At 26.8% G+C, this 10,000-nt stretch overlaps 1 protein-coding gene across 1 annotated transcript in view; it reads right to left on the bottom strand.

Annotated features, from left to right (window-relative positions):
- Window positions 1–4,545: 4,545 nt before the first annotated feature.
- The window catches only part of LOC145187146 (eukaryotic translation initiation factor 4E-1A-like), an 8,348-nt gene continuing 2,893 nt past the window's right edge, over window positions 4,546–10,000 (bottom strand). Inside the window, exons 2-6 of the mRNA XM_080063456.2 lie at window positions 7,865–8,074; window positions 6,504–6,617; window positions 5,647–5,786; window positions 5,462–5,516; window positions 4,546–5,093 (exon numbers count right to left, since the gene is read on the bottom strand). Of these exons, the coding sequence (XP_079919582.2) occupies window positions 5,034–5,093; window positions 5,462–5,516; window positions 5,647–5,786; window positions 6,504–6,617; window positions 7,865–8,074 (579 nt within the window). The 3' untranslated portion in view covers window positions 4,546–5,033. The remainder of the gene's footprint in view (window positions 5,094–5,461; window positions 5,517–5,646; window positions 5,787–6,503; window positions 6,618–7,864; window positions 8,075–10,000) is intronic.

The raw sequence follows: 10,000 nt of genomic DNA on the forward strand, positions 1-10,000 counted from the left end.
CAAAACTGCAAAATTCCATAGCTATAATAATATCCTGTTTTGTGCTTCACAACATTGCCCTTCTACAAAATGATTATTGTGGAGGCAATGAAATACAAAATAGCAATGAAGAATGTGGTGCTAAAGCATTCACTAAAGATATTTTTGCAGAAACAAAGCAAAAGTCAAATTTCAGACTTATTTTTTTTTAAAAAAATTTGTGTCTGATAATGGATAAAGGGTCTAATAACAAAAACATTATTTTCAAATATTTATACTACATATTATTTCAAAAGAATTACATTTTGTATTTCAAAATAGTATTATATATGAAAAAAACAATTTCAATAAAAAATAAAGTGATAAATTCAAACATTCCAAAAACAATTTGGATCTGATATTTTTTGAAAATAATAATCCTCACATAGAATAATTCTGTTGTGTTGCTTTTTTAAAACTTTGTGAAAATTTTAACTGTGAAAATTTTCACAAAGTTTTGTTTGTATTGTTGCTTTTTCTGGAGAGAGTTTTTTTTTATATCATCTATTTCTATTTGTTTTTGCATTAGTTCTTTATCAAGATCATGAATTTCATTATATTGCTTTTTTGTATTTTTTTTTATTAAGAGATTTTTGTTTAACGTTAAACTTTGTTCTTTTTCATGTGTTAATGAGCAAGATGCTATCAATGGTTTTTAAAAGTTTTCTTTTCTGTTTCTATAAGTGGCCCAATAATTTCAGAAGACCTGTCTCCATATGTGATCTCTATTGACTTACATAAGTAAATGGTATACTTACATATGTTAATGGTATATATATGTGTAGGTATATATATATATATATATATATATATATATATATATATATATATATATATATATATATATATATATATATATATATATATATATATACACACACACACATATAGTATTATGTAGTATTAGTATTGAGAAAACTAATTTTGTTTAAAGTAATTTTTAAAGTATTTTTAGTATTTTTAAAAAAAAAACCATTATTTTCATTAAAGTATTAGTAAATAGATAAATAAAAATACATTGTAGTATAGTATCATCCCCAAAAAGCGTCAAAATAAGATTCTGCATTTTCTAGAACATTTCCATGTATTTTAATTCAAATGGAATCTGTTAAAATGGAGAAATCAAGAGAAATTGTCTTGATCACTTAAGTGGTACATATGACCAACCGTTGTTTACCAACAACTTAGGATTTGGAACTGAAAGTGCCAAGATGAATTTGTTTTTCTGATGAAAAATACATAGCAAGAACTTTTTTTTTTTTTACTGTTATTAAATTTTTTATTTAATCGTATACTATACAAATATCATTACACGGAATTTGTTTCAGTAAAAGGTTTTTCCCGTAAAAAAAATCCATTACCGCTATTGGTTGCGAAGTGCATTTTCCGATAAACGCCCTAAATTCAACGCCTCGACTATTTTTCAAGTTCGACTTTCTCAAGCACGAACTTGAAATTTTCAAGTCTCGTTTACGCATTCGCTCAAGTCAATTTTTCAAGTCTGACTTGACAAAGTCGAACTTGAGATTTCAAGTCGAACTTGACTCAAGTTCGGTTCTTGCATTCCACCCTAAATGTAGTTGGCGATTATTTTACTAACAATATCTAAGCAACCTATTTATGTAGGTTTTTGTATAATCAATAATATATAGTAATATATAAAAAAATGTTTTATTGACAGTTCGCGAGATTGGAATTATTTTGTTCTCTCATATTTTAAAAGTTGGGAGAAAATGAGTTATTAGTTTTAGTAAACCATGATTACTTTAAAAATACGCTCTATTTTAGAATTTTTTTTCTAAATAATTTGTTTAAACATAAGTTATTTAAAGCATAAGTTATTATTTCTTTAAAAATTAAAGTTAAAATTTTAAATAATTTTTACTTTAAGAAAAAAATCAAAAACTTTCTACCAACGCTTAAACTTGGAGATAGAACAAAATTCTAACCTCACGAGTTGTCATGGTATAAAAGCATGTGTAATGTTGGCGCAACTCGACTTTCTCCCCCCCCCCCCCCTAATTTTATGATTGATTCTGATAGAGAATTTTATGCTTTTAAAACATGCACCTGAAAATCAACGGAAAGTTCTCTAATTCGAAGTCAAAGTTGTAAAAAATCCCACTAAAAATCCTTATATTCGCCATTTTGAAAATAATAAGTTAATGATCTTTTAGCTGATTAAAGCAATACTTTATAGCATGGTTTTTACATTAAAAAAAGTCGTTAAAGTATGTTTATCTTGCGCAATTTTTTGTGGCAATGAAAATTTATTAGAGAATAAACTATATTGCAAAAAAAAAAATTCAACGTTTTTTTGCTAAAAGAAGAACTTTTGAAACTCAGTTCATAGTTGTTCTATCACAAGTAAAATTTAGAAAATGTAAACTTCAAACCGTTTTTTTTAATTAAGAAAAACCAGCGTACGATACAATAATAATTATTCATCAATTTGTCAACATTCTCACATTCAATGTTCAACCTTTATTTTAAATCTGCCATTAATTCCATTTCGTTATAACACTTTCGTTACCATACTTTAAAATAATAATACAAAGGCTGATGGAAACCATGTCTGTTTATCGTGCAATGTAACGTTAATTAATTTTCGTTAAAAATGAAAGCATTTTGAAAAAAAATGACGAATATTAGGGTTTTTAGTGGGATTTTTTACAACTTTGACTTCGAATTAGAGCACTTTCCGTTATTTTCAAGTCTATGTTTTTATATTTTTATGAATCAGCTTAAAATTCTCTATCAGAACCAATCATAAAATTAGGGGGGTGGGGGAGAGAAAGTCGAGTAACGCCTGTAATGTTTTAGTTACATAGTCGACATCTGGAACCAAAACTGTGTTTAACTCATTTAATATATTTTTTTCAGTGAATATCAGCCATAAAAATCCTGGTCAAACATGGCCGAAAAAATATAAGCATAGTATAAGCAAAAAAAAAACGCAATTATTTCAACCATTAACCGCACAATCTTCAATTGATCATAAAAAGAGTCAAATACGTTCAAGAAGATAAACAAAAATGCCAATTGATAGCCAATATATGTATTAAAACTACAATTCAAATTTGTAGTAATATAAATTACCTAACATTAAACGGCAAAACATATAAAAAAAATATTTTTCTAAACTTTTTAAGAAAAGCGCTTCACCGCCTAAAATATTGTTCAGGGTGACAACTTAAAATTAAAAAAATTAGTGAAGGCGCATTTTTTGATTAACAATCCTTATGTTTTTACGTAAATCAATGTTACGTTCATTGAATGGCAGTTTTTTTATACAAAAATTGAATAAAAATAATTTTGAGTTTTGGCACACCATGGCCCACTGTGCGGCGGATGAAGACAGCAAACACTTTGCTGATGGTCCTGTCTTCTTCTGGACCTTTATCGCAGAAATTCCTGAATGCGGTGTTCTGTCTTGCCACTCGCTTTCTGGCAGGTGTTCCAACTTAACTCTTAGGCAAAGTCCTCTTTGTGCTTCGTGGTGTTGACACTCCACCAGACTGCTGAACAGAACCGCCTCCGACGCCATGAACTGATCCTGAGTGACACCACTTGGACAGGTAAATAGAGCTTTGAAAACTACCGGATGAAAAATTATATTTTATCTATTGTTTCATTTTTCAGACAAAAAGAATTACAAAAAATAAATGAAAAAATAAAATTTGAAAATTTTCATCTCGTAAATCGAAAGAAAGGGTAGAAATTAAAAAAATTAAAAACAGCATACCCTCAACAAAAGCCAGTTAGTTTTCTCCGATCAGCAACATAAATTTTTTTTGTTGCAGACAGATGAGTTTTAATTAAATGCTTTGGGAGTAAATGGTAAGTAGTACGCAGACGACCAAAGAAAGAATTTTACTTAGGTTGCACTAAATCAACAGTAAAATTTGGTGGTGGGAAAATCATGGTGTGCATGAACATTTGAGTGGTGGGAACATCATGGTGTGCATGTATTCCCACCACCAAACTTACCTTGACAAATATTTCTGCAGCATGTTTTAATCTGTTTCTTAGATCTTTCGGAACATTGATCTTGAAAAAAAAAAAAAAAAAAAAAATTTTTCCAATTAATTTAAAACTTCGTAAATCTGAGATTTTGTATTGAGACCACTAAATCCACCATTCCAATGTTTTGGGCGGAAGTCTTGAGTTTAAATTTCCTTAACTAAAAATATCCTTTTACTATGACTTTTTGTGTTGTGTGCAGCATAACGATATAATTGGTTTTTCATTCCGATCAGGTTTCACTTAAGCCGTTTGAAAAAAAAATCGAACTTATATATTTAGACAAAGTTAAAGAGTTCTATAAAAAAATTTTCGCGACCAAAATCACAAATGTTTTAAAAAACTTATTTTCAACACTAGAAAATTTTAACCAATTATGGTATTCAATTAAATCCGTAAAATTTATTGTCAAACGTTCCAAGTAAATTTACGCAGAGGTCGTCATGACAACTGTCAACAAAAAATTTTTTGTTAACAAGAGCAACTTAATAAAGTAGTTCTAAATAAATTTAACACTTTTCATTCATACTGTTACAATATCCATTTGCATATATTTTCAACTTTAGCCACAAAAATTGTTTGTAACACAAGATGAAAGTAAATTACTATAATCATTATTCCTCATTAAATAGTTCTCAAAAATAGCTGTCAGAACTGAAATATCTTTGCTAATACAAAGCTGCGGTGATCAACTAAGTTCTGAGAGAACACACGTTATGACATCATCATTTTAAACAAACAAATCGAGCGATACTTTAATGTCGCATCCAGAGTAAAAAGGCAAAACAAAACTATGAACAATAAACAAAAATATAAATTTTCCTAAAGAGTTTTCTCAACCAACTAAGATTTCAACACAATTAGCTATTAGTTTCTTTAACAAAGAACCTCGTATTGAAACACCATATTCTGAACCCCTTATAATTTCGAAACCAAAACATTTCGCATATGTAAATTCGAATTCGTAAGAGCACCTATTTTGTAGTCAACATCTACAAGGTAAATTTGATTTTTGACTGAGAACCAGTTTTAGTCGCTGTATCGATGTGTTGCTATATTAGAAATAAAAAAGACAAAATATAAATAACACATAAAATTTGCATAACTCTCAAATACAATTTGCCAGAAAAAACAACATTTCATTAAATATATCAAAAATAATAACTTAAGAAATTCTTAAGAAAAATTCATACATACACCATGCACAAGGTGCATGACTCACAATAAACCAAAACACACATCACAAACCAAATTAGATACTTAAAAAATGTGTTGGTATATAATATAAATATATATATAAATGCATTTAGTAAAAAGTTCCTAATGCAATTATTTAGAAGACACAAGATTACACTTATTATAAAAAACTTTGACAGAAATAAAAAAAAAAAAAAAAAAAGTATGGAAAACAGCAAAATACCTCATATACAATAGGATACTTTTGAGATAAAGTTAGTCTCTCTTTATAGCAGCGCCTGTAAAAACGTCCAATAAATAAATAATAGTATTAAAAAAGATTTAATAACCGATAACTAAAAGGAATAACAACCAGTAAAAAAAATCCATAAAAAACAGAAAAACAAAAACCAATATCAATTCATGTACCCTATCTTGAGAACTGATTCTGAATTTTCAGCTAAAGAAGTCCACATTGCCAGCTTATCTCCTTTTATTCTAATATTTACAACAGCTCCGCAAACTTGATCAGAATCATCACTGAAAGCCTCTCCAATTAAACATAGCAGCTAGGAAATTAAAATGAAAGTAAGTGTAGATTTTGAAATAATAATTTTAATTCAGCCATGAATTTTAACTTTGCGTAATTAGATAAAAACTTTATGTAATTAGATTAATGAGGAAGTGGAGATTTGTTTGTATGTTCCACCAGAAGATGAAGAAGAGATTATTTGACCAAATTTTGTCTATTGGTCCAAATAATCTCATTGGTTTAAATGCAATAAAAAGTAATTAAGGTGTTTTAGACTTCAATTATTTTATTTTAGGTAAAGGTTCTCAGTAGAGATTTTAGTGAAAGTAGGGAACATTTAAGATGTGAGCTCCAAACATCGAAGGAGAACTAGTATTTCTTTTTTTTTTTTTTTTACAAATTTACTTAAAATACAAATCTTAAGGTTAAAAATTGTTTTATACAAGTTATAGAAGAAGTAATGTTGTTGTAGTGATGTTGTAGTGTAAGGCTTTCCCAATGAAATGGGATGGTTTAAGTTTTTTAAGAGACTAAAAACCAATAACTTTCTTTTTCAGTTGTCTGAAATAGAAATCATATAATTATATGTAACAGCTTATTAATTACAGTATCAAAATTCCTACTCTATTAAAGTTTTAAAAAATTTTCAACTTGAAAATGTATATATAGAAACAGTTGAAAAAGTTAAATCAATTTCACTAACTAGAAACTTCATGCATTTTTGTTTGTTTTAAGTAACTGTTACTAGACTTACTGTTTCTAACCATAATCTATCAAGGTCAGTTGCTCGTTGAACTTTATTTAAACTAACCAACCACCTTCCGCCCATTCTGTTTCTTGGATCCTCCCACATTGGTTTGATCCCCTCCTATAAATTTACAAGATAAAATGAATCAAAATGAGTTTAAAGACAGAAGTTCAAGTTTGGCCATTTTTATTTTGTTATAAAGTTGCTTAATTGAATCCAGTTGCATAGTTTGATGAGATAACTTCATTGAAACATTACAACTTAATCTAATTAAACTGGTTTTACAAAATAAATGCTACATCATTTTACTCAAACAACCAACTATGAATGATGTAATGATCTTCACTTTAAAACTTCATAAATTTTACTCAAACAACTCTGTGTATATACACAATAAATAATCTTTGTTTGAATTTTTTTCTTGAAAAAATTGTGATCAAATTAAGCACTTAGGTAATCATAAGTAAATCGAACTGGACATATTATTAGTTTATACAAGATATGTGATAAGAAAGCAGATAAGTGTGCCACAATTTTGATTTTTGAAAATTCCCCTTTCTTGCATTCACACCAAACTTTTGGAAAAAACTTTTCAAGCATGAAATTTTTATAATATGTGTTTGGCCTTTTTGTTAATAAAACAAATAATAACAAATAAAGTACAAACATCTATATCAATCTTAAATTTTAAGAACTATGTTAAAATAGAACATTTTAGGCATTTAAAGCAGTTAAGTTAGCAGTGTGACAAGTTTATATTCACATGTAAATTCATACATAAATTTGTTATTTTTGAAAGAAAAAACAAAAAACAAAAATTTATTGTATATCATTATTACTCAATATCAGGATCGGTTGAAAGAAAAAACGGAAGAAATGATAATAGGTATGTGAAGTGTCGAAACTTTATGTAAGGAATCTAATAACTTTGTATGTCTAAATATAAATTTATCTTCACTTGATTTATTTTAAATAACTGATGTAGAAGTTTGTGCTTAATTCATTATTAACTGAAAAACAACATACTGATAGTTATCATATTTATTTTCTTTTATCAGAATGGTTATCTGTAATATGAATACGGCTATCTACAACTATTGATTTATATAAAACTACAGGTACAAAAAAATAAAAAAATTTTTCAGTATACCAATATCTACATATCTGAAAAAAAAAAAAAAAAAAAAACAGCTCATGAGATTTCTTTTGAAAAAAATTAAAAGAACTGTTTTATTAAATAAAATGAGGAAAAAAAAAAGATCTTATTAAATTTGTGAGCATCAACAACATGCAGCATAATCAAGATTCTCATTTCAAAATTTGATCAGTGAATCAAAAGAAAGAAATTAAAAGCAACAATAAAATACCTTAAAAAGTGCATAATCACAACCTAAAGCTAACTTGCTAGCGAGTTGAATATGATTATATATTGCCCAGAAATCTTCAACAGTTTCAAATGTTGTGATCACACGTTGGTTAGCCTCCCATGATTTGCCTTTGTCATTTTTATAAAACCAAAGTGCCCATGTATTCTGCAGAGGATGTTTTGAATATAACTCTTTTGATAATTGTATTTCCTAAAAATGTAAAACAGATTGTTACTTTGGAAGTAAATATTAAAGATGAGTTCTGAATGCCAAATGATATAAAAATATTTTTGTGATTTATTCTTCTTTATATTGTACTTTTATCACAGCACAATAAAATAACTCAGAAAAGATTTACTAGCCTTAAAAATAAATCTTATCAAATTGATGTCAAAGATAAATTTAGTCGATTTTATTGCTTTTATCATTAATTATATTTTATTGCTTTTATATTAATTATATAATAATTTATTAACCATTTTTATTATGTTTTATCTTATATAAGATGCTCAACATGCAGAGTTTTCAATCGTTTAATAAAGCTAAAAATCATAAAATAGCTGAACTTTCTTGAAAGATTAGGTTTTGCATTTTTATACTGAAATTTAGTAAGTTGACTTAAGGCTTAAGAGTTAATCAAAATTAACACTTTGAGTCAAAAAAGTAGAGTATACAGCATGGTGAGCTTTCAAGTTGGAAAGAAGATTTTCAGGTATGCAAAACTGATATCCTAGTAATTTAATTTACACAAATATTTACATTTTTTGTAAAACAGAAAACAATTGGAAATTTATTTTTGGGTATTTTTAATTGGTAGTACAACTTTTCTCTTGCTAAAAGTGGTTTGAGTTTATAATCACACAGATTCAATCAGCCAACATTTCTTTCCTTATTACTGCCTTTTTTTTGTCATTATTTCCACCATCATATTGATCAGTCACTACAGAGTTAGTCACTTCATATTTTCAAAGTCATGAACTTTTCTGTTGCCAAACAACACAAACACAGGAGGACTAAAGCTTCCTTTTCAAATAACTAAAAATACGCAGTTTTAAATATATTCTGCATACTTTTAGTGATTTGAAAAATTATATTCCAAAAAAAAAAAGCCATAATAAACACATTAATATTTGTTAAAATCTAATGATTGCTACAATATCTTTTAGTTAACCAGTTTAAAGTATGTAATTTGAATTGTCAATAGTCACTATACTATGATGACTGAGCTCTAGCAATCTAAATTGACATCAAATTTGCCAAAACACCATTAAATTTAAAATTAGTTCTTTTAAAACTTGGCAAGTATTGCTGTGCCAAAATATTCAAAACAAACAAACTAATTAATACATACATATATTGTGTATTGAGACATTCAAACCAATAACCTATTGAATGTTGATTATTAACTAATTGAATGTTGCAATACGCAAAGGTATATATATATATATATATATATATATATATATATATATATATATATATATATATATATATATATATATATATATATATATATATATATATATATATATATATATATATATATATATATATATATAAAAGAGAACAAACCAATATAAAGTCATAGTAAAACAAAATAAGTAGAAACACAAAAAAAAACAAGTTTAGTATTTTTAATACCCCTTACATCCTTTTTTTGGAAGCAACTCATTTTTACAGGTTTCACTAGATTACTGTACGTTTAAGTAGAAATCCCTTATCTAAATGTTAAATGTTTACTTTCTTGTGTAGAAAAAAGAGTTTTTACTACTATTGTGGAAATGACTCATTCCTATTTGTTTTCTTCTGATTAATTGCTTCACAATCTTTTTTAAAAACCATTCTTTACATATTTGACTTAAAAATCCTTTAAGCATGGTAATTTTTTTTTCAAGTGATTAAAATAATTTAAATTAAGTTTTTTATGCAACTTTATAAAGAAAATAACTTGTAAAAAAAATTAAATTACTTATTAAAAAGAAGAGATTTAAACAGAAACTGAATTAATACTTTGACAATATGATTTAAAAACCATACTAGGTGCTATTTCATATGACAACAAACCTGTCAAATAAGAACTGACTTTAAACTTTATTGCTAATTTATTTAACAACATTTTCACCTAAACATGGTAAA

The sequence above is a fragment of the Hydra viridissima genome, unplaced genomic scaffold (assembly GCF_058129835.1).
Source record: "Hydra viridissima isolate aposymbiotic clone 2 unplaced genomic scaffold, HvirCarnegie_v1 scaffold_8, whole genome shotgun sequence".
Lineage (NCBI taxonomy): Eukaryota > Metazoa > Cnidaria > Hydrozoa > Anthoathecata > Hydridae > Hydra > Hydra viridissima.